Genomic DNA, 26811 nt, shown 5'->3' with positions numbered 1-26811 from the left:
TAATTACAGGCATTTAACAGCAGGGATGCATCTCTCTTAAGTCTAAGTGGTGTGAATTTATAAGGTCACTGTTAGCATTCAAACTTAAAATGGTCAGCTGGGTGCAGTAGCTCGCGCCTGTAATCCTAGCACTTTGGGATGCTGAGGCAGGAGTTTGATACTTGAGCCTAGGAGTTTGATACCAGCCTGGGCAACATAGTAAGACCCCATCTCTAAAAGAAAAAACAAAAACCTTAAAATGTATGTAGTTACCACATACAAAGGAAATCAGATTTAAAAAATTTAGGAACACTATTAAAACATGAACACTACAAAACATATTATCATCAGAGAAAAAGTGAATGAATGATGTAATTATTGCTTCACAGTGTTCTCACTATATACTTCATATTGAATCAGATTGAACCATCAAAATGGTTCTGATTAATGAAAGTCTCAGTGCATCATTTGTTCAGTGTTCAAAAGGACATCTTGCATCGGTTTGAAAAAAAACACTGAAAGATAACAATAATATAATCTGTACTATCCTTTTAAATAACATCTACTTAGTATTTATAAGCTTTCCTATTCCAGACATGAGTCCACAATGAGGCAGTCAGACAACTACTCAATTGAACAATAGAAAACTTTCAAAGCTGCAAAATCAAATCTAATCAATTTTAAAAATAGTATATATATTAAATTTGTAGGGATTTCCTCTCTTAGCAACAATCTGAGGAAAAAAAGCCTTTATTATTCTGTTTTTCTGGAGAAAAACTACAAAAACAATGCATGTGTGTAGTTTCCTTCAGGAGACTTAACAACCTAACAAATCTGTATGGGAAGGCAGGTTCCTGTCTGTACAGGTAGCTTTCTTCCCACACTCCCTAGTAATTTGCATATCTCTAAACCAGAGACAGGTAACTAAGGCACCTAAGGCAATCTTTAGTGTCACTGTACTCCTCCCAAGTGATTTCTTATAACAAGTATCTTATAAAGAACATATAAGTGCTATGCTTAGAAAACAAAGTCACTTTTTAGTGACTTTGCGATAGCCTTAAAATACAGTCTACAGCAACAAAATATTCTGATAATTTATTTATTTCAGAAAAACTGTACCAAGTGAATATTACAACTACTTATAAAAACATGTAAATTTCTTCACTTTTAGTCCAGGCAATAAATATTACATGTTCAGTGAATTAGAAAAATATTCAGAATTTGCATTTCTAGAGGAACTATCATACTTGATTTAGGAAAACAAAATATTTTCCAGGTACAAGGTATTTAGAAATCATGTGTAACCATACTTCGGTATATAAAATGAACCCTATTTAAACGAATCTACTAAACAGGGCTGCAAAGGTACACAAAACATTAAGTCAGTAGAGGGACTTAATTTTCAAAAGGACTTTTCAAAACACAACGTGTACACAACTTGAAGAAATCGGCTCTGTTTAAAAATAAGTCACATTACTAGTTTATTCTAGAACAGAGCATAAACTACTTTTCTATAAAGGTATGAAGCACTACTCACCTCCATTTCCACCGCGGCAATACTCTGGTCATAATGACCCATCAGATTAGGGAAAAATGTCATGTTGTAGGCCATTTTCATACATCTGGGAACAGTAATTGGTTCACAGGTGAAGAGACTGTGCCCTCTTACCAGGGGTAGAAAAATACACGTCAACAAAAATGTAAACATTTCCATTTTCTTCAAATTCCTGATTTTACCACATGGCTTGGATGAATCACTCTTTGCATCCTCAGAAGATCCCCATCCAAAGATAAAATGTTCAAATTCCTCATTTCGGTATTTTACTCATTTTCAGGCTTTCCTGAAAATGAGTCCTGGGTCAATTACTGTAAAAACAAAAGGAGGGTGTATCAGCAACATTTGTCATAAACTCAAATGTGGAGTCAAAGTGCAGAGTTAAGATTTTCATCCCAGGTAACAAACACTGGAAAAACAACGGAAAATTCTGTCCTAGCGAGATACTCTTCCACCTGCCTTAGCATGGAATATATAATTTGCTAAGGAAGCTGCACCTCTAGGAAACCGATGCTAGGAGGTTGGTGCTGTATGGAATACAGGGTTAAAAAGAGGGAATGGCAAGAGTAAGATGGAGGAAACAAGGAACGCTGGTGATACGGAGTAAATTATAAAGGATTAATATAAGCATACAATCTAAGGGCCCTTTTGGAAAGCTTATTAAGTACAAGAAAACTAAGGCCCTGGGAAATTCCTTAAGACCCAGAGAGTTCTTAAACTTGTAAAAGATTCTAAAGAGTCAGTTTTTGTGGCAGTCTTCTGTGTATGTAAGTTTCTCGCTTTTCATAAGGCCAACAAGAGGGACACTTTTAGGATTCCTCCAGTGGCAGAGCAACATTGCAGTTTTCACTGGCTAGGAGGGTGTAGTGCTGCCGTCGAAAGGAAAGTGCGCAAATCTGTCCTGGGGGATGGGCGAACACAGTCCCCTTGCTGGAGGAAGGCTGTGGGCCCCGGATTACGAATTACCCGCGCCCCAACACACACTGATGCCCAGTCTGCCAGCGCCCCACACCCGGGCACCTGCCCCAGGCCTAGAGCCAGACAGCAGCGTTCCTGGCCTGCGCGGTGCCGCGGGGCCCCGGCATCGCCTTTCAGAGCCGGTTCCCACTTCCGAGGAAACTCGGGTGCGGGCCGTCCCGCCGCCGCCGCCTCCCCAGCACCTGCGGCTCCCGGCGCGCCTCATCCCAGCCGCGGCCCCTCGCGCCCCTCGAGGCCCTCCCCGCTTCCCCCGGCACCCGCCCGGCCCCTGCCCAGTCCCGGCAGTGGGAGCCTCACCTCGGGGGGCGGTCGAAGGCCGCTGTCCCTTCCCGTCCCCGTCTAGCCCACCGTGCCCCCAGCGACCTGAGACGGCTCCGGGGAGCGTCCGGGAGTGGAGCTGCCTCGAGAGCTGCACGGGGAGCGAGAGCTGAGCGATCCCGCGAGACTGCGCCGCCAGGTCGGGCGGGCAGGTCCGGGCTCGCGGCGGCGGCGGCGGCGGCGGCGGTGGGACTGGCCCTGCGCCCGGGAACCGCCTGCGCTGGGCCGCCCGGGCTGACTCCGCGGTCCGCCAGGACCTGGCCCCGGTGAACCGGCTCGAGGTGCCCAGGTCCGGCTGCGGGGCCGGGAAGCCCCCTCCACCTTGCCGTCTGTTACGACCCCCGAGGCACAAGGCTGACCCTCATCTCACTATCCGGGTCTGGAGTGGTTCACCTTAGAAGGATTTTTTGAAGCTCTTGGTGCTCCCTCTGAAAGAACCCACTTCCTTGCGGATTTCAGGAGCCAAGAATCCTTAAACGGGGCCAATTTGCTTTGTAAAGTCAATTGCCCAAGTGACTTGAGTTCGAAAGGAGATACTTCCTGGACAACTGCTATAAAAACAGCAACAACAAATCCTTTTATTAATTCGGGGAGTCTGGTCACCAACCGGATGCTCAGGTAGCAGTGAGATTCCAGCCCTGGCGGGTCCTACAGTTTTATTGATACAAACCCTAATAGGAAGTTGAACTGCTGTAGAAATCAACCTAGTTTGGGGTACCAACTCTGTCATAGATATTAGATAAATTACGCTAATCTTTCAGGGGCATAGTTTCCTCACAGTATAGGAATGACAATAGTTGTAATGATGGTTAACGTTAATTGAGCACTGGCTGTAAGTCAAATAGTGCCAAGTTCGTTACAGATGTTTACACCTAACCTGTAAGACCCTCCTATGAAACAGACAGAATTGTATGAGAAACAAATGAACTTGTAGAAGTACTTTGAAAAATGCAAAGTAACTTGTAAATGGGAGGCTATTCTTGTCAGATAAATCATCCTGTTGCAGAAAAGGAATGTCATATTTCCATACCTAGAAGGACAACCCTGAGCAACCAGAGTAAGAGTTTTGAAATCTGTAGGGGAAAGACTTGAATTTGGAGTGGGGAATTCCTCCCCAGTTTTATCAAAAGCTTAGGACTGATGTTGGGAGACAGGTAGTGATAAAGAAATATTAACATCATTAAAAGCTGGATAGTTGATGTATTGCAGAATAAATTTCTATGTAGGAAGAATATTTTCCCCTAAATTTCTAATTTTCTACATCGGAAGACTATTTCTCCCCAGTTTCTAAGAACTTAATGATCTTTTTGTGATCAGGCTCCAGTGACTACAAGGCAGTGAAGTATCACTGAAAGTATCATTTGAAAACGATACTTTTTAAAGTATCATTTGAAAACGATACTTTTTAAAGTATCATTTGAAAACGATACTTTTAAAGTATCATTTGAAAATGATAGTTTTGAAATTCAAGTGAATACTTGTTCCATGATTTGGAAGGAAAATTTGTAGTAAGTTGATTTATACAGAAGTAAAGCCTGTTTTATTTTTCATTGTATTTAATTACATAGTGAGCAGTGATGAACTAGAATGATTTTTTTTGTGTCAGGATGGATTTGGAATACTTATTAGGCAATCATCTATATTATGGCTTGTCTTTCACTGTACAAATTTCATCCCAATGTACGAGATTAAGAACACAAACTTTGGAGTTCAAAATGCCTGGGTTCAAAACCTAGCTCCAGCACTTACTTGCTGTGTGAACTTGAGCAAATTATTCAGATCCTCTTTAATTTCTTCATCTGTGGATATGGAACTATCTGACAGTTTTCCTCATTTTCCTTCTCTTTCTCTTTGCATTGTTCCTCTGGGCTGGTGCTAGGGGACAGCGGTGATCAAAAGTAGAAGAAACAGACTTTTACTTTTGAAGGCTAATTTTGCAAGGTACAGAATTATAGGTTGGTAGTTTTTTTCTCTCAACACTTTTACTCCATCTCTATTCTTGTCTACGTGGTTTCTGAGAAGTTGGAAGTCATTATTTATTTTTGTTCCTCTGTAGGTAAGTTCCTCATCATTAAGTATGTTGTTACCTTAGGGTTTTTGTAGATGTTCTTTAGCAAGTGAGAAAGTTACCCCTCTGTCCCTGGTTTGCTGAACGTTTTTATGATGAAAATGTGTTGGATTTTGTCAAATGCGTTTTCTGCATTTACTGATGTGATCATGTGATTTTTCTTCTTTAGGCTATTGTTATGGTAGATTACATGAATGAATTTTTCAAATATTGGACCAGCCTTGCATACCTGGGATAAATCTTGGTTATGCTGTACAGTTCTTTTTATGCATTGCTGGATTCCACTAGCTAATATTTTGTTGAGGATTTTTACATCTTTGTTCAAGAGATATATTGGTTTATAGTTTTCTTTGCTAGTAATGTTTTTGTCTGGTTTTGGTATTAGGGCAATGCTGCTAGGAAGTATTCCCTTTGCTTCTATCTTCTGGAAGAGATTTTAGAGAGTTGATCTAACATTGTTGGTGACTGACATTAATTTGGGGAAATTTTCAGTCACTATTGCTTCAAATATTTCTTCTGTTCCTTTCTCTATTTCTTCTCCTGGTATTCCTGTTACACATATGTTATACTTTTGTAGTTGTTTCACAGTTCTTGGATATTGTTTCTTTTTTTTTTAAGTCCTTTTTCTCTTTATTTTTCAATTTTGGAAGTTTCCATTGACATATCCTCAAACTCAGAGATTCTTTTCTCAAGCATGTCCAATCTATTAATGAATCCATCAAAGGCATTCTTCATTTCTGTTATAGAATTTTATATCGCTAGCAATTCTTATTCTTCCTTAAAATTTTCATTTCTGCTTACATTAACCACCTGTTCTTTCAAGTTGTTCACGTTTACCTTTACAGCCCTTAGTATATTAATCACAGTTATTTGAAGTTCCTGGTCTGATAATTCCAACATCTCTGCCATATGAGTCTAGTTCTGATGATTGCTTTGTCTCTTCAAACTATGTTTTTTGCTGTATAGTGTGCCTTGTAATTTTTAGTTGAAAGCTGGACATGATGTACTGGGTGAAAGGCACTGGAGTAAATGGGCTTTAGTGATGTGGTGGTAAGATGTGGGAGGAGGGGAAGCATTCTGTAGACCTATGATTAGATTTCACTCTTAGTGAGCTTGTGTCCCTAGGCTGGGAACTTCACAAGTGCTTCTTAGTTTTTATCCCCCTTGTTAGGTGGGACAGGATGTCTAGAGGGGGCTGGGGTTGGATATTTCCCATCTACCAGCTTGGTTAGGCTCTGCTAAAACTGTAATAGGTCAGGGTAAAGTAGTTTCTGTTGAGGGCAGGCCTTGTTAAAAAGAACAGAATATTTTGACATATTTCAAAATGGTTACTTTTCACCTCTCCCTGTTGGATGTAGGAGGTGATTTTTCTTTGATTTTCACTGAGAGAACCTGGAAGAAGTCCTGGAGGTAAAACTTATAGAAGTGTGAGTGTGCCCTCCAAAGACTAGGCTCCTCCCCTTTGTGTGGTGTGTGTGTGTGTGTGTGTGTGTGTGTGTCGCTCTGTTGCCAAGCTGGTGTGCAGTGGCGCGATCTTGGCTCACTGCAACCTCTGCCTCCCGGCTTCAAATGATTCTCCCACCTCAACCTCCCGAGTAGCTGGAATTATAGGTGCACACCACCATGCCCAGCTAATTTTTGTATTTTTAGTAGAGATGGGGTTTCGCCATATTGGCCAGGATGCTCTCTGTCTCCTGACCTCGTGATCTGCCTGCCTAGGCCTCCCAAAGTGCTGGGATTACAGGTGTGAGCCACAGTGCTCAGCTGACCCCCTGGAGTTTTAAACACTTAGTCTTGACCACACTGAGCCTCTAGCAATTCATCAGTTACAGTTCTGGTCTTCCTACCCTGTACTCGTGCCCCTGGAGGTTTCTGCTGGTGGGTTTCTGCTCTAGTAAATTGTGATTCTGTGTATCTGCCTGTTTGTCTCTCCAACTTTGGGGGCAGTGGCTTGCTCTGTGTCCCCACTTCTCTGCTAGATCTGGGAAAAGTTGTTGATTTTCAGTTTGTGCAACTTTCTACTTTTTGTCAGGGCAGAGTAACAGCTAAGCTCCGTACATGCCACACTACAAACCTTAATTTCTCATTTTTAAAAATATGACTTTAAGAATTTTATTGATAATTCCAGTTGCTACTGCCTTAGCAAAGCAAAGTTTCTCCAAGTTAAAATCAAGTTGAAAAACCCCAAGAGCTGCAATAATTCAGAAAAGTTATGTGATTTGGTATTAGTATTCATAGAATACTGACTATATGAAAATTTTGATTATGACAATATAATTAAAGGATTTTGCTAAAATGAAGGGAAGAAAGTAAATTTCACAGGGGTAAATATGTAATTTGTAAACTGTGTAAGTTTTTATTTAATTACTTACCTGAACATCTCTAGCCTATCACGAGACTGTGCAAACACGTGCCATAATAATTGAATTTATCTACTTTTGATATTTTGCCTACTCATTAAAACATAGCATTACACATTAAAAACATTTCTGTCTTTATAAAAGTACACTTTTTCAAGGTAGGAGGATAGAACATATTTCAAGTAGCAGTTTGTTAGTTTGATATATGAATTTTAGCTATGTGGACATATAGCATGGTGTCCTCCTTTGTACTCCTGCCTGGGCCCTATACACATACTGGGGGATAGGCCTGCTTGTGGCCACTGACCTGATGCTGAGACATTAGCAGTTTGAAGAACAAACAGCAGTAGAGGGACTCCAGCTGGAGGAGGCTGGGCTGAGCAGAGGCATAGAAGAGTACAGAAGCAAAGAGGAACTTGGGAGGAAGCAGTTAGAACTTCCAGTGGTATGAACCCCTTCCCTCATGAAGTTCTCTCCCAAATACTTCTTTCCCTAACCCTTGAAAGCTCTACCATGGCTTCACTCCCTCCATGTAACATTGTGAATTTGATCATGCACTGACTTAATTTAGGGAAGTTTACGCACATGACGTAGAGGATAGTTTCTATTTAAAAACTAACTTTCACTTGAAATACATTCCCTGTCACTCCCTACTCTGAAAGCTAATTGCTGCAGTGTTTGTAGCACAGCAATTAACCTTTGGGTTGTGTCCATTATGGTTGTATCCATTATGGTTGGCCAGAAATAATAGACCTTCTAATTACTACCTCTGGTATTACTGGAAAAATAAAATTTTCAGTGCAGTAGTAACATGATACTGCAGGAAAGAGCCACATATTTTAATGACAGTTTGATGTATAAGAGCTCTTTGGAGCTCTGGTATAGTCATTACAAATAAAGAGATTCATAATGCTAAAGAAAAACAGCCTCAGCTCTACTAATGCTTTGAGTTATATTTTGTGCCTGTGAGTTTGCCCTGCTGGGTTTGTTTTTAGTGGATTAAAACCTACCATCTGGTCATTTTAAATATTTAATATGTTATCCTTTTTTTAACCAAAGCAGCCATGTTAAGTCGAATATTAGAAATAGTATTTTCCCTTTATAAAGCTTGTAGCATCTAGAAAAGGGCTTCTTGCTGCAATTTAGTAATTTAGACAATAGCTAAATTAATTTTCTTTGATGTGCAGAACCAACTTTATACCAATTGTGGTTCATGGGCTGCTAATAACTCTGATTTTTAAAATTACATTAAAAACAAATGGATTAGAATAATTAATATTGTTAAAATGTCCATAGTACTCAAAGCAATCTATAGATTTGATGCAATTTATATCAAAATTTCAGTGGCATTTTTCACAGAAATAGAAAAAATAATCCTAGAAGTCATATGGAACCACAAAAGACCCTGGCTAGCCAAAGCAATCTTGAGAAAGAGGAACAAAACTAGAGGCATCACACTGTCTGATTTCAAACTGTATTACAAAGCTACATTAATCAAACCAGTATGATGCTGGTATAAAAACAGACCAATGGAACAGTAGAGAGAGCTCAGAAATAAGCCTATATATATAATATATTATATATATATTTTGTGTATATATATATTATATATATATTTTGTGTATATATAATATATATAACTATATATATGTACACACAATCAGCTAATCTTTGACAAGGGCACCAAGAATGTACAATAGGGAAACGATAGTTTCTTCAGTAAATGATGTTGAAAAAACTAGATATCCACATGCCAAAAAATGAAATTGGGCCCTTTTCTTATACAATGTGAAAAAATTAACTTGAAATGGATTAAAGACTTAAATATAAGAGCCAACACGTAAAACTCCTAGAAGAAAACATAAGGGAAAAGCTCCTTGACATTGGTCTTGGCAATAATTTTTTTCGATACGACATCAAAAGCACAGACAACAAAAGCAAAATTACATAAGTAGAACTACATCAAACTAAAAAGCTTCTGCACAGCAAAGGAAACAATCAACAGAATGGAAAGGCAATCCTATGGACTGGGAGAAAGTATTTGCAAACTACATATCTGATAAGAAGTTAATATCTAAAATATATAGGGAACCCATACAACTTAATAGCAAAAAATACAAAACAAAAACAAAACGAAACAAAACCAACCAAAGAACAAATAACTAAAAAATAGGAAAAGGACCTGAATAGATGTTTTACCAAATAAAACATTCCAATAGCTAATAAGTATACGAGAAGGTGCTCGACATCACTAATCATCAGGGAAATGCAAATCAAAACCACAATGAGATACATCTTATACCTCTTAGGGTGGCTATTATCAACATGATGAGATAAATACTGGCAAGATATGGACAAGAGGGAAACTTGTCACACTACTGGTGGGAATGTAAATTAGTGGAGGAATACCTCATTTCATTGCATTTTGCTTTATTGTGCTTCATAGATACTGTGCTTTTTACAAATGGAAGATTTCTGGAAACCCTGCATGGAGCAAGTCATTGGTGCCATTTTCCCAGTGATCTGTGCTCATTTCATGTCTCTATGTCAGATTTTTTAATTCTTACAATATTTCAAACTTTTTTATTTTTATTATGTCTGTTATGGTGATCTGTGACCAGTGATCATTGATGTTACTATTTAATTATTTGGGAGCACTGCAAACCATGCCCATAGAAGATGGCGAACTTACCAGAAAAATGTTAAGTATGTTCTGACTGCTCTACTGACTGACTGTTTTCCCCATCTCTCTTCCTCTCCTTGGGCCTCCCTGCTCCCAGAGATACAACAATATTAGGCCAATTAATAATCCTACAGTGGCCTCTAAATGTTCAGGTGACAGGAAGAGTCACATATCTCTCACTTTGAGTCAAAAGCTGGAAATAATTAAGCTTAGTGAAGAAGGCACGTTGAAAGCTGAGACAGGCGGAGAGGTAGGTCTCTTGTGCCAAAGAGTTAGCAAAGTTGTGATGCAAAGGAAAAGTTCTTGAAGGAAATTAAAAGTGCTACTCTAGTGAACACAAAAATGATAAGAAAGCAAAACAGCCCTATTGCTGATATGGACAAAGTTTGAATGGTCTGGATAGAAGATCAAACCAGCCATAACATTCCCTTAAGCAAAAGCCTAATCCAGAACAAGGTTCTAACTCACTTCAATTCTATGAAGGCTGAGAGAGGTGAGGAAGCTGCAGAGCTAGCAGAGGTTGGTTCATGAGGTTTAAGGAAAGAAGCCGTCTCCATAATATAAAAGTGGAAGGGAAGCAGCAAGTTCTAATGGAGAAACTGCAGTAAATTATCCAGAACATCTAAGATCATTGATGAAGGTGGCTACATTAAATAACAGATTTTCAGTGGAGACTAAACAGCCTTATGTTGGAAGAAGATGCCGTCTAAGACTTTGGTAGCTAGAGAGAAGATGTCAATACCTGCTTCAAAGCTTTTAAGGATAGAATGACTCTCATTAAAGGCTAATGCAGCTGGTGACTTTAAGTTGAAGCCAATTCTTATTTACCATTTCAGAAACTCCAAGGCCCTTAAAAATTATGCTAAATCCACTCTGCCTGTGCTCAATAAATGGAACAACGAGGTCTGGATGACAGCACATCTGTTTACAGCATGGCTTACTGAATATTTTAAGCCCACTCTTGAGACCTATTGCTCAGAAAAAAGATTTATTTCAAAATATTACTGCTCATTGAGAATATATCTGGTCACCCAAGATCTCTGATGCAAATATACAAGGAGATTAATGTTTTCATGCCTGCTAGCACAACATCTATTCTGCAGCCCATGGATCAAGGAGTAATTCTGACTTTCAAGTCTTATTATTTAAGAAACAAATTTCATAAGGCTATAGCTGCCAGAGAGGGTGATTCATCTGATAGATCTAGGCAAAGTAAATTGAAACCTTCTGGAAAGGATTCAGCATTCCAGATGCTATGAAAAACATTCATAATTCATGGGAGGTCAAAATATCAACATAGAGGCTGGGCGCAGTGGCTCATGCCTGTAATCCCACACTTTGGGAGGCTGAGGTGGTCAGATTGCTTGAGCCCAGGATTCAAGACCAGCCTGGGCAACATGGCAAAACCCCATCTCTACTAAAAGTACAAAAAATTAGCCAAGCATGGTGGTGCGTGCTTGTAGTCCCAGCGAATTGGGTGGCTGAGGCAGGAGGATGGCTTGGGCCTGGGAAGTTGAGGCTGCAGTGAGCCAAGATTGTGCCACTGCACTCTAGCCTGGGCAACAGAGCAAAACCCTGTCTCAAAAAAAAAACAAACAAAAGAAAACCGAAAAACAAAAAACACCATAAGTGAGAGTTTGGAAAAAGTTGATTGCAACCCTCATGGATGACCTTTAAGGTGTTCAAGATTGAAGTGGAAGAAGGAACTGCAGATGTGGTAGAAATTGCAAGAGAACTAGAATTAGAAGTGGAGCCTGAAGATGTGACTGAATTGCTGCCATCTCACGATCAAACTTTAATGGATAAAGAGTTGCTTTTTACAGACGAGCAAAGAAAGTGGTTTCTTGAGGTGGAATCTACTCCTGGTGAAAGTATGAATATTGTTGAAATGATAGCAAAGGATTTAGAATATTATGTAACTTAGTTAATAAAGCAGTAACACAGCTGAAGAGGATTGACTCCAATTTTAAAGGAAGTTCTGTGGATAAAATGGCATCAAACAGCATCATATGCTTCAGAGAAATCTTTTGTGCAAGGAAGAGTCAATCAATAAGGTACAGTTCATTGTTGTCTTATTTTAAGAAATTGCTACAGCTACTGCAGCCTTCACCAACCATCACCCTGATCAGTCAGCAGCCATCAACATCAAGGCAAGACCCTCCACCAGCAAAAAGATTATGGCTCATTAAAGGCTCAGATGATTGTTAGCATTTTTTTAGCAATAAGGTATTTTACATTGTTTTTTAGACATAATGCTATCACACACTTGATTAGGCTACAGTATATTGTGAACAAAAGTTTTATGTGCACTGGGAAACCAAATAATTATGTGACTTGCTTTGTTGCAAAATTTACTTTATTGTGGTGGTCTGGAACCAAACCTGAAATATCTCCTAAGTTTGCCTGTATGCCATATGGAAAACAGTATGGAGGTTCCTCAAAAAATTAAAAATGGAACTACCATATAATCCAGCAATCATGCTTATGGTTGTATATCCAAAAGAACTGAAGTCAGTATGTTGAAAAGGTATATTCATGTCCATGTTCATTGTAGCATTATTCACAATAGCCAAGATATAGAAACTACTTAAGCATTTGTTGGTAGATTAATGGTTAAAGAAAACATGATATAAGTATACAATGAAATATAATTCAGCCATAAAAGAAGGAAATCCTGCCATTTGCAGCAACACAGATAAACCCGGAGGATGTAATACCGAGTGAAATAAGCCAGACACAGAAAGACAAATACTGTAAGATCTCACTTATATGTGGAATCTAAAAGAGTCAAAATCACAGAAGCAGCAAGTAGAAAGGTGGTCGCTAGGGGGATGGGGGATGGGGGAAATGGGAAGCTGTTGGTCAAAGGAGAAAAAATTTCAGTTATAAGATGAATAAGTTCTGGGTTGGGCAGGGTGTCTCACACCTGTAATCCCAGCACTTTGGCAGGCCAAGGTAGATGGATCACGAGGTCAGGAGATCGAGGCCATCCTGGCTAACACAGTGAAACTGTGTCTCTACTAAAAATACAAACAATTAGCTGGGCATGGTGGCAGGCACCTGTAGTCCCAGCTACTCGGGAGGCTGAGACAGGAGAATCACTTGAACCTGGGAGGCAGAGGTTGCAGTGAACCGAGATCGCACCACTGCACTCCAGCCTGGGTGACAGAACGAGACTCCGTCTCAATAAAATAAACAAAAATAAGATGAATAAGTTCTGGGGATCTAATGTACAACATGGTGACTATAGTTGTATACTGTATTATATACTTGAAATTTGCTAAGAAAGTAGATCTTAAGTGTCTCACCGCACACACACATACACACACACACATACACATACCACAAAATGGTAACTATGTAAGGTGATGAATGTGTTAATTAACTTGATTGTAGTAATCATTTCACAATGTTTATGTATATCAAATTATCACATTGTATGTCTTGAATATACACAATTTTTATTTGCCAATTCTACCTTAATAAAGCTAGGGGAAAAGAAATATAAAAAATAAGCACAATGGGATAAATATGTATCATAGGTTGAGAAGTGAAGGAAAACATGGAGTTAAATTTTTAGAGAAAGTGGAATTAAAGAAATATGACTATATTTCAGTTCAATAGAACAGATTTTATAGAGGAGGTGGGTTTTGGGGAGCTACTTGAATGTAAAATTATTGAGAGATTTGGTGATCTCGACATGGTATGTGGATGGGGAGATGGTTTAGAGGCAGCAATGGGATAATTTAATACAAAGGATCTTGTATGTTCTCACTTGAAGGCAGAAGCAGATGTACTATGAATAATGAAGCTTAAGCATCAGGGACCTTTCCAAGGCTCAATCTAATTTGATATTTTGGAATCTTACATTATTTTTCTTTAAAAAGGTCTCAAAATTGTATAAGCTTTAAGAACCTCACAATCAAAATTCGCTCTCTTGAATGGAGGAAAATAATATAGTGGAGACCAGGGAAGTTGGGCAATTCAGATGGGTTTTGAGGCAGTTAATAACATCTAGAAGAGTTTAATTGATTTCTCCTTTGAAAGGGAGAATGGTGGAAGAGGAGGTTGCTGACATATATTTTTTTGAATAATAAACCTTGTATTACTAGTTAACTTTTGTATGCATAAATTTGACAAAACTTAAAACTATGTATTTATGTATTCATTTATTTATTTATTTGAGGGGAGATGGAGCCCTGAGCAGCCCATATACATGGAAGATCTTTATTGCAGAGATCTTCAAACCAGGTAAGCCCTGCCAGCTTTTGTCCGTCCACTCCTTCCTCCAATCCAGAGATTCTTGCTGCCAAAGGAAGAATTTGTGGGAAGAGGAAACTCTCCTCTCTCGTTGCTCGGCCTGGCCCTCCACCTTCTCCATTAATGATGAAGAATTTATTTTCATCAAACGGTCCTCTTCATTATCCTCTTGCCCTGGGTTGGATTTTTCCCCACACTGCCATGTCTGAAAGTAGAATTGAGTTATCCTCAATGTGGATTCAGCCTCCAAGTAACTCCACTAATGAACAGCTTAATTCACAATAAAAACATGGGTCAGTCTTGACTCTTTTTAAATGTAATTTTGGATGATCACTTTTATTTTTAATTTTAAAACATGGCCCTAACTAAAATGATTATACTTTTGCTCAAATTGAATGGATTATAATCTTAAAGATAATATTCAAGAGAGAGAGATTATTTAAACAAGAATCTTATTTATAAAGTATTTCTATCTTAGTAAGAACTCTGGATAGAATAAATGCAAATTCATTGTAACATAAATGACAATAAGAGAATTATATGGGTCGTTTAACAACTAGAGACATCTGAGATTGTAAATGCCATTCTATGGTCTTACTGTAGTTACAAGACAAACTGAAAATTACAGTATGTCTTCCTACATAAAATTTTCTTTAGTTAAAAAAAACACACAATTGGCAGGTCTAGGCTTGAGTTGGGTGAGACTGGAATATAATGGGAGGGACAAACATAGAGAGGGGAGATAAAATATATATTTCCAAGCAAGTATAAGAAATTATCAACTTTGGGTCCCTTATGCCTGCATGGAATAAGTGGGAGTCTCATGTGGAAAGGAGACTGTTGCCTGCCTTTCACATCAATCATGCATGACTTTTATGAAAACATGTTGGAGGAAAATAGGAAAATTTCACAGTATAGTATAGACAAAAAAGCAAAAGGCAAAAATGAAATAAATACACAAAGGTAAAAACAACAATGATGTACCATACACAGCTATTAAAATGGTCAAAATCCAAAGCAGTGACAACACTAAATGCTGGCAAGAAAGTACAGTAACAGGAACTCTCAATCTTTCCTGGTGGGGATGCAAAATCGTATAGTCACTTTGGAAGACTGTTTGGTTGTTTCATATTAAACTAGACATACTCCCTCCATATGATCCAATAATTACACTCCTTGGTATTTACCCAAAGGTATAGAAAATTTATGTTGACACTAAAACCTGTACATGGATGTTTGTAGCAGCTATGTTTATAATTGTCAAAATTTGGAGGTAACCAAGATGTCCATCGGTAAGTGAATGGATAAACTGTGGTACATCCAGAAAATGGAATCCTATTCAGCACTAGAAAGATGGGCTATCAAGCCATGAAAAGACATGAAGAAAACTTAAATGCATATTACTAAGTGAAATAAGCTAATCTGAAAAGTCAAAACACCACAGTATGATTGCAACTATGTGACATTTTGAAAATATAGAAAACTATGCATAGGCAAAACTATGTAGACAGTAAAAAGATTGGGCCAGGTGCGGTGGCTCACACCTGTAATCCCAGCACTTTGGGAGGCCAAGGCAGGTGGATCACCCAAGGCTGAGGTCGGGAGTTCGAGACCAGCCTGACAAAAATGGGGAAACCCCATCTTTACTAAAAATACAAAATTAGCCGGCCGTGGTGGCACGTGCCTGTGATCCCAGCTACTCAGGAGGCTGAGGCAGGAGAATTGCTTGAACCCGGGAGGCAGAGGTTGCGGCAAGCTGAGATTGCGCCATTGCATTCCAGCCTGGACAACAAGAGCAAAATTCTGTCTCAAAAAAAAAAAAAAAAAAAGATTGGTTGTTGCCAGGGGTTAGGAGGGAGAGAAGAATAAATAAGCAGAGCATAAAGGATTTGGGGTTTGGGGGCAGTGAAACTACTCTGTATGATACTATCATGGCAGATGCATGTCATTGTGCATGTGTCAAAACCCACAGAATATAAAACGTCAAGAGTGAACTCTAACACAAACTACAGACTTTGGGTGATAATGATGTGTCAACGTAGGTGCATGGATCATAACAAATATACCATCTGGTGGGGGATGTTCATAGTCAGGGAGGCTGTGCATGTGTGAGGGCAGGGGGCGATATGGGAAATCTCTGTATTTTCTGCTCAGTTTTGCTGTGAACCTAAAGCTTCTCAAAAAAATATAGTTGAAAAGGAGAGGAGAGGAGAGGAGAGGAGAGAGGAGGAGAGGGGAGGGGAGGGGGGAGGGGAGGGGAGGAGGGGGCAGGAAGGATTCCGTGAAAACTTCCCAGAACACGACTGACATCTTGCTTTCGAGAGTCTGGTGGTTAATTTAAAGGGTGGAAGGGGTTGGAGGCTTCTATCTGGGCCTTAAAAAGCCGTGGGCAAGAGGGAGTTGAAATTACCAGAGTTTCCTAAAACATTAGTTACATAGTGGGTGAAATAAAAGCAAGGTCTGTGCAGACACACAGGCATTGACACTACTCTGCCTAGAGGCAGTGGTCAAATCCCTAGCAGTGGGCGGGGGATGGGGATGGGGGTCCTAGGGGATTCCCACTGCCCCACATTAATTAAGTCAACAATTACTAAGTTGTACTCTGTGTGTGTGTGCGTTAGGGGTGGGGAGAACTGCACCAGGGCCCCAAGAGGTATCTGGGAAAAAACCCACAATGGCAGGGAAATAAGTGATACTGCCTCCTCTAATGGGGAAATTAGATAAGGCAGAAGAAATTTCTAGAAAAGTATATATATGTTGGTCATGTTTCATCCAGTTTTGTAAATGGAATTTCCATTTAAGGTATCTCAAAACAGAGAGCTATATACTACCAGACTTTGCAGAAAATGTTGGAATAGACACATTCCTTGGCTTTTTTCCTGTTGGGCTGGTTTAACTGTAGTTGAAATGTTGGCAGTCCATTGTATTCAATAAGAAAAACAGGGATTTAAGACATTTTGTAATTATCTTGAGCTTCAGGGAAACTATATCTAGGAGAAAAAAAAACTGACCCATCTTGGATGTCAGGCATGATTATTAAACCTGCTTTTAACATTTTATTTAGCATTTGATTCCCTACTTAAGGCCTTTGCATAAGCCCATCTCATATGTTTCTTAAACCTGATTTACACGCATTTCCAATTGTGAATCGAATGGAAACTCTCATACTGGAGAACGAATTCTCTTTTGGAAAAGCAGTGTTTCTTCCACTTGCTCCCATGTTTTTGGTAATGAGTCTTTTAAAACATTTCTCCTGATCATAGATTCTAGGTTTCAAGCTTAATAGTGAGATTACTCAGAAACAGGCAGTAAGAAAATGACTTTCAGGTGGGAGAAGCGTGGAAAATGAACAAGGTATTTGGTGACATCCCAGACTCTGCAAAGAAAGCCTGGTGAAAATAATCAGGAAATACAACTACTAGCTTTTGTGAGTGCAAGTATAGTCCCTGCACACAACCTTCCCCTTAGGACGACTAGCAGGAGGCAATGTGGTGTGGCTAATAGCAAGAACTGTGGCTTTAGACTTTCTGGGTTCCAATACTGGGCTGGGCATTTACTAACTCTGTACCTTAGGTAAGTTTCTTAAGTTCTCTGCCATGGTTTCTATATCTGTGAAATCAGTTTCATAACAATAATCAATTTTTTGCTGCTTGTTGTGAGGCTTAAGAATTAATTTATGCAAAACACTAAGACTATTGCCTGGCAAGTAGTAAGATGCCCAATTAATGTTGGATGTTACTATGTCCATTGAGGAAAGCCCCTGGAGGCCTTCTGACATACAGGCAGATGATAGTGGCATGAACTATTCTGACAGGGACATCAGGCATTTCTTTTATCTTCCCTTCATATCAGGAGGTGCTTATGAGAATCATGCAGCAACCATTTCTTATTGCCCTTGAGTTTATGGGTCAACTAGTTGGTTCTTCTGGTCTCCACTGAGCTTGCCCATGAATATGTGGTGAGCTACAAGGCAGCTAGGTGCTTCTGCTTCTAGAGGTTGGCTAACTGTTTACTGGGACATTTCTATTCTCTTCCATGTAGCCTCTAATCCTCCAGCAGGCTAGTCTAGCTACAGTTTGTTCACTTGGTAGCCTCAGGGTTTCAAAAAGGAGATTGAAACTATGCAAGGCTTTTTGAAGCCTAGACTTAGAATTGGCATGAAATGTCTTCTGCTGCATTCTTTTGGGCTAAGCCAGTCACAAGGCCAGCACAGATTCAAGGGTTGGGGAAATACCATCTCTCAATGGGAGGAGCTTAGGAGTCATCTTGCAAAGGAGAATGAATAAAGGAAAGGGAATAACTGCAGCCATCTTCCAAACAATCTTCTACACTACACAATTTAGTAATTTCTTGTTCAGCATTTCTGGCATGTAGTCATGTACCTGGAACATCTTCAAAAATGGGTAGGTCACTGTTTTACTAGGCAGCTCTCACTGTGGGAGTGCTTTCCCTTATTATCCCTCTGTAGAGACACAGACTCTCACAGAATCTCTGAATCACAGAATTGAAGGTCATTCAGGCAATGGACTCTTTGAAGCCAGGTTCCTGTACAGGAAGCCACAGGAAGTCTGCAATTTCCACTGATTTGTCCCAGTTCTACCTTTTGGAGCAAAACAAAACATGTATTTGTTACTCATTTGTTTTTAAGAGCTTCTAATCAAGGCCAACATGGGCATTACATAACAGATACATGCTCCATTCCAGCCACTGTTTATTCATAGTCCTTTATTTATTCATATGCTCAATATATATTAAGCAGTTTCCATGGGTCAGGAATGCATCTTAAGGTAAGTGAGGTGTGGGGTTTCAAGTCACTTAGATTTGGATTTAAGCCTCATTTTACTATCTGCCAACTGTGTGAGACTGGGGAAAGTTATTTAATTTCTCTAATTCTCAGTTTCCTCACCTAAAAAATGGGTACGATTATCCCTACCTCACAGGGAGATTGTAATAGTTAAATAAAATAACAAATATAAAGTGCCTGGCCTATACTGGACACTCAGTTAATGGTAGCTATTAATCATTATTATTAAGGGATAATAATATTCTGGATATGTTTTCTGTGATCTCACCATCTCCTGTTGTGATCTCAAATTATTCTTCATGTCTTGACAATGCTTCCTTTTTTGTTTTTTAGACAGAATCTCTCTCTGTTGCCTAGGGCTAGAGTGCAGTGGCATGATCTTGGCTCACTACAACCTCCACTTCTTAGGTTCAATCCATTCTCCTGCCTCAGCCTCCCGAGTAGCTGGGACTACGGGCGCCCGCCTCCACACCTGGCTAGTTTTTTAATTTTTAGTAGAGATGGAGTTTTGCCATGTTGGCCAGGCTGGTCTCAAACTCCTGACCTCAGGTGATCCACCCCCTTCGGCCTCCCAAAGTGCTGGGATTTCAGGCATGAGCCACTGTGTCTGGCCAATTTTCGTATTTTCAGTAGAGACGAGGTTTCGCCATGTTGACCAGGCTGGTCTTGAACTCCTGACCTCAGGTGGTCCAACTACCTTAGCCTGCCAGAGTGCTGGAATTAAAGGCTTGAGCCACTGTGCCCAACCAACAATGCTTCCTTCTTTAGAATGAGTATTATTCTGCATATACAGTAGAGTATAGCATAGTGGTTTGAGGAAATGGCCTTTGCAGTCAGACATATCTGTATTTGAATACTGGCTCAGTCATTTACTAACTCTGTTATTTAAACCCTCAAACCTCAGTGTATAAATATGTAAAATAAGAAGAAGAATTCCAAGCTTTGGCATGAGAACTGTAAGAAAGAAGGTATATAAAACCCTTAGCTTGGTGCCTGACACTTAGTGCGTCCCTGCACTGCCCACTCTCCACTAAGTGGAAACTGTGCATTTTATTCAATACATTTTTGTTATGAGTAGCACGGTGCCCTGGAAAGAATCAGAAGAAAATAGGTCAATTCACTCCAGCTCTTGGAGTCTTCACCTCAATGTGTAAGGAAAGGGACCAGTTCTGTGGTCCCCAGGGTACCTGATAGTCCAGCAATTGCTTCCTCCAGATTGTTCCTTTACTTCCTTTATCAGAAATAGAATTATGTAGGAGTGTTGGAGTATAGAAAGTGCATGAAAATGGAAATTCACAGCCCTTCTAGATGAAATAATCCCATAATTGTGAGCATCTTGGCTACCCAGGAATGTGCCAGGCCACCCTGGCTTTGGTGATCAAGTATGACTATCTGGAAAGTCAAAATTGGAGAGAAATTGCCCTCTTTGTTCAGGCATTATGCCAGGAGTTATATACAGTGTTAAACAGAATATGGGGCGTCACAGTAGCTGTAACTGAAAGGTCAGGCAACTAGATAGTCTGTTTTGAAAAGCACTAATGACCAGGGGCTAATTTCCTTTCACTGGCTACATTTTGTTCAGAGGTGGAAAGGAAGACTGGAGCAAATTATTCACTTCCATATTCTAGTGCCTTAGAATGTTTTTTAAAAATCTGAGTCTTGGCAAATGATTTCCTTAAAGATAACTCCCCCAGACATGATGAGTAGATTTAATATGAGGAGAGGATTGCAGAACAGTTGTGGGACTTAACGACTTTTTTAATGTAAAGAGCTCCCACTAGTGTTAATAGAGAATCCACAGTAAAAATTCAGTGCAATACACAGCATTGCCTGACTTTGGTGAAAGGCCTGATGTGCCATCACATATTATGAATAGCAGCCCACTGTAGCTGCATGCAGCTCATCTTGTTATTGTTGGGTTTGGTTCCATTTAGGACTCAGCATTGTTTTATGTTTACTCTTCTTTTTCCAAAGGCTCCCTGTAAGTTATCTAAGAAAAATACTATGTCTAAGATGTAGTTGAGCAATGAAAATTTTTTTTGTTGTTGTTTTTTGCCCCATGAGAAAATCATTTCACTCCCAGGTGTGTCTCATTAGCACCATTTCTCTCTTAAACAAAGGTGCTCCTTTAACACAGTTGCAAGAGTGGTTCTGTCTTGTGAGATTCCTGTCATTTCAACTGGAATATTGTTCTTTAAGCAGCTGACAATATATAGGCTGTATCAACATTATTTATCTAAGAGATATATCTCTAGATGCTCATCTATTCTCTTAAACCACTGAAAGAGCAAAAGAGATTACAGGAGAGATGGCTAGGTTTGGCACAAAATATGATATTTCTTAATAAATTAAGCCTCTGAAATGTATTCGAACTATTATAAAACACTTGTAAATATTTATAACTCTTTTTTATCTTTAAGCATATGATAAGGAAAAGTCAACATAAACAGTGCAGTGTGTTCTGGTTAAAGTCTTAGCATGTCAGAGTGGTGTCAGAAAAATCACCCCTGGGAACAAAAGAGCAAAGAGCAAGAAAACTTATATCATGGTGCCAGGTCCAACAAACATTATTTTGACATAATCATGAACTTCCATAACATATGATAATTAAGTCAGTCTTCCATAATAGTATGAAACTTCCACAATGTATGACAATTAAGTCTAGGAAAAATGATCCATACTATAAGAAGAATAAGAAGACATTGAAATTACCAGCTAGACAAAAAGACAATAACATAGAAAAAAGGGAGAAAGAAAATATTTAGCAAATACATTCACAAAATTATAGCTAAAAGGAACATTAGGAGACAAATTGGACTACCATCTCTCCATAGGCTTTCTGCATCTTACTCTGTTCCCCATGATTAAAGTTTTGAAAATATTTCTTTTAAGTGATAGTTATAATGAACATTTACTGGGCACTTAGTCAGGTTTTTGCAGAATGGTTGCATCATCTTGTTTAGTTGTTCCAATAACTCTTTAATCCTAAGAAGTATTATTATTATTGTCACTTTTCCAGATGGCTCGCAGAGATTGAGGAACTTGCCCAAGGCTGTTCCACAGGAACTTGCCACAAGCTGTGGCTTGTGAGTGACAGAGCCAGGGTGGGAACCACGTCTGTCTGAGCATTATGATCTGCTGCCAATCATTTGCCTGCCTACTCCTAGCTCCAATCTCACACTTCTATTATCTGCTTTGCATTGTAGATGCTAAATCTATGCTGTCCAGTATGGAAACCACTAGCCACATGTGGCTCTTTAAATTAAACTAATTTAAAATTTTGTTCCTAGTCATCTCATACACATTTCAAGTGCTCAATAGTCCCCATGTAATTAGGGGCTGTTGTATCAGACAACACAGATTACAGAACATTTCCATCACAGCAGAAAATTCTGCTTCATGTCAGGAGGTGCTTATGAGAATCCTGAATTCTAGACCCTGTAAACAACATTTTCTTTCAATAAACTCTTAGTGCCAATGGAAAGCACTGATGGGAGGTGGGAGAAACCACTGTTCTTCCTCTAACAACCTCTGATGGCTACAGGCTCTGGTGTCATTTAGCAATTTTAGCAGCACTGGCTGTGGGCTATAGCTGCTGGTAAGCAGTGTGTAGCAGTCGTGGCAGCTGCAGGCCCCGGTGATGTGTCAGTGGTTCTGGCAGCAATAGCAAGCCTCAGCAGTAATAGAGATGAATGCCTGACGGGACTGGTAACAGCAATTTCTTCCTTTCTTTTGCTCCAGCCTTAGGGTGGTAGCAGATTCCTGCAGTTGCTAATTTCTCAGTTATCTCATAGTCTCATTTTTACTCTTTCAGCCCTTCCAGCACTTGTAACTATTTTTTCTATTAACTCCTCAATTTGAAATACCTAGATTGTTTCTAACTAGACTCCAACTCTGAGTCTAAGATCTTAACCAGTAAGTTATGGTTGAAAGAAAATGAAAAGAGTTAAGATTTAACCAAATGTAGAATGACTATTATCTAGACCAAAGCTGGAGTGAATATTAGCTAGAATGAAAGCCTAAACAATCAAAATACTTTGAGAAGCAGAGCTATAACTCTTTTTTCTATGGTGAACAGTTACTACTTACATAGAAATATTTTTTAAAATTTAGAAATTATAGATCTTCCCTTGATCTTTAATCTTACCCTAAATTTTTATTGACAAACCTAAAATCAGATTTATTAGGGATACGAAAATAATCAATTTGATTAATTCCATGATTAAGCAGCTGATTTTGGTCTCAAAAAAATTACAACTTACACCTACTGTACTTAACATATTCAAAGTTAATACTACTCATCAATGGTTAAAGGGGTTGAAGATACAGAAGATGGGAAGATCCCAGAATGTAAATTCTCCTATTATTTCTAATAATAAATCCATAATATACGATATAGAAATCTATAGTATCTATGAGTTTCTATAGAATCTATAGTTTCTATGAATCTAACTGCTTAAGAGAACTTTCCACAAAGGAGACATTTGATTGTTGACTTCCTGCTTATTCATGCTCTTCCCACCAACTGTTGATCAGGGACAGAAATAGTAAAAAAGGATGAGGTGAGACTTCCAAAATGATGGCTCAGGAGTTACATGGATCTTCTCACCAGCAAAACATTATATAACTGATGAAAACTATTTTTAAAAAATCATTCAAAGTATCTGGAAATTGTCTGAAGGGAATATGACAATGAAGAAACATTCATTCAAGAAAGTCTACTAAATTTTGTTAAGAACAGTGGCAGCTTGTGGCATTTGAGCTGCAACCAGCTACATTACTCTCGCCTCTGCCTCCAGCTCTGTGTTACAAAAGTTCTACTCCAAGTGTTTGCAGCTAAGAAGACAGGGGCTCTGTCTCTTTCCCTCAGTCTGGGGTCATGGTTCACCATGAAAGGGCAGGCCACTAGAAATTCTCTCCCCTAACCCTCAGTACCATGTTGCAGAATCTCTGTAATTCTGCAGATAAATTATTTTAGTGTATGTGATGTATGTAATTAAAAAGAGTTGTATTTAATGTATGTAATTCTGCAGAAAAAGGTAATTTCAGACAGCCATGGCGGAGAGAACTGGGTCTCTATTCTGCCTTCCAGTCACTATTGATAAGCAGAAGCTCTATCTCAGGCATTGCAGACAAAGGATACTGGGACCACAACTCATCCCTACCCCAGCTCATAAAATAACCCCATGAGCAAATACTGACTACACAATATACTACTTTGCCACAAGGATGACTCCTAGGAAGTCAGGCTTAAAAATAATCATAGTCATCCCCGACTCTCTGGAATAATATGTGCATGCCCAAAGCTTTATCCTCCTAGGAATGATCAGAGAGGGAATCTTCAAGCTAGTTATCACTGGCTAAATGTAGGACAAAAATAAATAAAAATAAACTCCCTGAATTGTGACAATAGATTACAAATCACACATACATCCAGTATTAGAGTACAAATCCAACTAGCTGAATGAACTTAAGCACAACCTTTGACCAGTAAGTTGCTTATGCCAATCCAAGGACAATCTGTAGTTATCCAGGTTAAAAGATAAAATCAAGGGGAAAAAAATCTGAGCAGAGACATCAGAGGCTGCACACTGCAGGGGAAAGAGACGTCATGGCATTAGTTCAGCTAAATCACCTAACAAATAAGCAAATAACAAGGAAAACAACACTCTCCTGGGGTGGGGTGAGGGGGAATCTGTATCCAGAGTTGTTACATTAATTAAAATGTCCAGTTTTCAAAAAAATTATGAGACATACTAAGAACCAGGAAAATGTTACCCATACATAGGAAAAGAATTAGTAGAAATAGAACCTGACTTCAAAAGGACCCAGATGATAAACTAAGCAGATAGAGACTTTAAAGAAGCAATTCTAAATATGTTAAAAGGGCTAAAGAAAACCATAAAGAATTAAAAGAAGGTATGATGACAGTGTCTCATAAAATAGAGAATATCAGTAAAAGTACAGATATTATTTAAAATAACCAAGTGGAAATTTGGAGTTGAAAATTGCAATAACTGAAATAAAAAATTCACTAGAGGGGTTCAACAGTAGATTTGAGCTTGTAGAAGAAACATTGAACTTGAAGATAGATCTTTTGAGATGATTCAGTTTGAAAAACAGACAGAATAAAGAATAAAGAACAAGGAACAAAGTCTCAGAAAAATGTGAGACACTATTAAGGACACCCACATATACATTAGTGTGAGTCACCAAATTAGGGGAGAAAAAGGACTGAAAACATTTTTGAAGAAACAATGGCTGAAAATGTCCCAAATTTGGTAGAAAACATATACCTCTAAGAAGGTCAGTGAATTCCAATTAAGATAAACACAATCACTTTCCACTTTTAAAATGTGGAAAGACAAAAAGAAAATCTTACAAACAGCATGACAAAAATAACTCATCACATACAAGGAAATCCTAAGATTAACAGCCAGCTTTTCACCACAACAGTGAAGGCCAGAAGGCAATAGGACAACAAAGCAAGACCCTGTCTCTACAAAAAACAATAAACTGGGCTTGGTGGTGTGCATTTATAGTTCCAGCTACTTGGGAGGCTGAGGCAGGAGGATCACTTGGGCCCAGGAGTTCAAGGCTGTAGTGAACTATAATGGTCGTTACACTACAGCCTGGGCAACACAGTGGGATCCTGTCTCAAAACAACAATAATGACAATAAAACCTCCCCCCGAATTCCCAATAATAGTTGGAGATTTCAATACTCCAGTTTCAATAATGGATAGAAAAATGAGGCAGAAGATCAATAAGGAGATGAGAGAGTTGAATGGGGCCATAAACCAACCTGACCTAACAGAGATCTATAGGATACACTCCATCAACATTTTGCTCAGAATACACATTTGCAGCAGAATACACATTTTGCTCAAGTGAGCATGGAACATTTTATAGAATAGACTATATGGTAGGCCACAAAACAAACCTCAATAAATTTAAGGAGAATGAAATAATACCAAGTATCTTTTCCAATCATAGTGGAATTAGATTAGAAATCAATAACAGACATGTGGGAAACTGATAAATATGTAAAAATTAAACAACATGTTATTAACCATGGTTTGAAGAAAAAAAATCACAAGGAAAATTAGAAAATATTCAAGATGAATGAAAACAAAACATAATGTACGAAAACTTATGGTATACACCTCATGGAAAACCTGATCCTAAAATTCATATGGAAATGAAAGACATCTAGAATAGCCAAAACAATAATGACAAGAAAAGAACAAATTTGGAGTACTCACACTCCTGATTCCAAAACTTACCACAAACTTCAAGTAATCAAGATTGTGTGTTATAGGCATAAGGATAGACATATAGATCAATGGAATAGAATGGAGAGTCCAGAAATAAACTCATAAATCCCTGGTTAGTTTAGTTTTGACATCAATAGGTGAAAGAATAGTCTTTTCTGCAAAGGATATCCACATGCAGAAGAATGGATGTAGACCTTTATTCACATCATACACGAAAATTAACTCAAAATGCATCAAAGACCTAAATATAAGAGCTAAAGCTATAAAACTCTTAGAAGAAAGCATAGGAGTAATCTTTATGAACTTGGATTAGGCAGTGGTTTCTTAGATATTGCACCTAAAGCACAAGAAACCAAAGAAAAATAAATAAATTGGACTACCGAAAAATTAAAGCCTTTTGTGCTTCAAAGAAAGTATGAAGACAATGAAAAATAATGACAGAATGGGTGAAATCTGGAAATCACGTGTCTAATAAGGTTATTGTATCAAGAACATATGGAAAACTCTTACAACTCAACAATAAAACAAAT

The 26811-nt window shown here is 38.8% G+C and overlaps 1 protein-coding gene and 1 long non-coding RNA gene across 3 annotated transcripts in view; one reads left to right on the top strand and one right to left on the bottom strand.

The window, feature by feature from the left end:
- The window catches only part of FZD6 (frizzled class receptor 6), a 34434-nt gene extending 31385 nt beyond the window's left edge, over positions 1-3049 (bottom strand). Inside the window, exons 1-3 of one of the 2 annotated variants that reach the window (XM_063642891.1) lie at positions 2810-2941; positions 1717-1845; positions 1517-1601 (exon numbers count right to left, since the gene is read on the bottom strand). In XM_063642891.1, the coding sequence (XP_063498961.1) occupies positions 1517-1597 (81 nt within the window). In that variant the 5' untranslated portion in view covers positions 1598-1601; positions 1717-1845; positions 2810-2941. Of the gene's footprint in view, positions 1-1516; positions 1846-2809 lie in introns of both variants that reach the window. The other variant, XM_055286960.2, reaches the window with a different exon arrangement.
- The window catches only part of LOC129486691 (uncharacterized), a 71964-nt gene continuing 48136 nt past the window's right edge, over positions 2984-26811 (top strand). Inside the window, exons 1-2 of the long non-coding RNA XR_008659054.2 lie at positions 2984-3448; positions 14128-14192. This is a non-coding gene — a long non-coding RNA (uncharacterized lncRNA). The remainder of the gene's footprint in view (positions 3449-14127; positions 14193-26811) is intronic.

The sequence above is a fragment of the Symphalangus syndactylus genome, chromosome 7, assembly GCF_028878055.3.
Source record: "Symphalangus syndactylus isolate Jambi chromosome 7, NHGRI_mSymSyn1-v2.1_pri, whole genome shotgun sequence".
Lineage (NCBI taxonomy): Eukaryota > Metazoa > Chordata > Mammalia > Primates > Hylobatidae > Symphalangus > Symphalangus syndactylus.
This window is presented reverse-complemented; position numbering and strand designations above follow the sequence as displayed.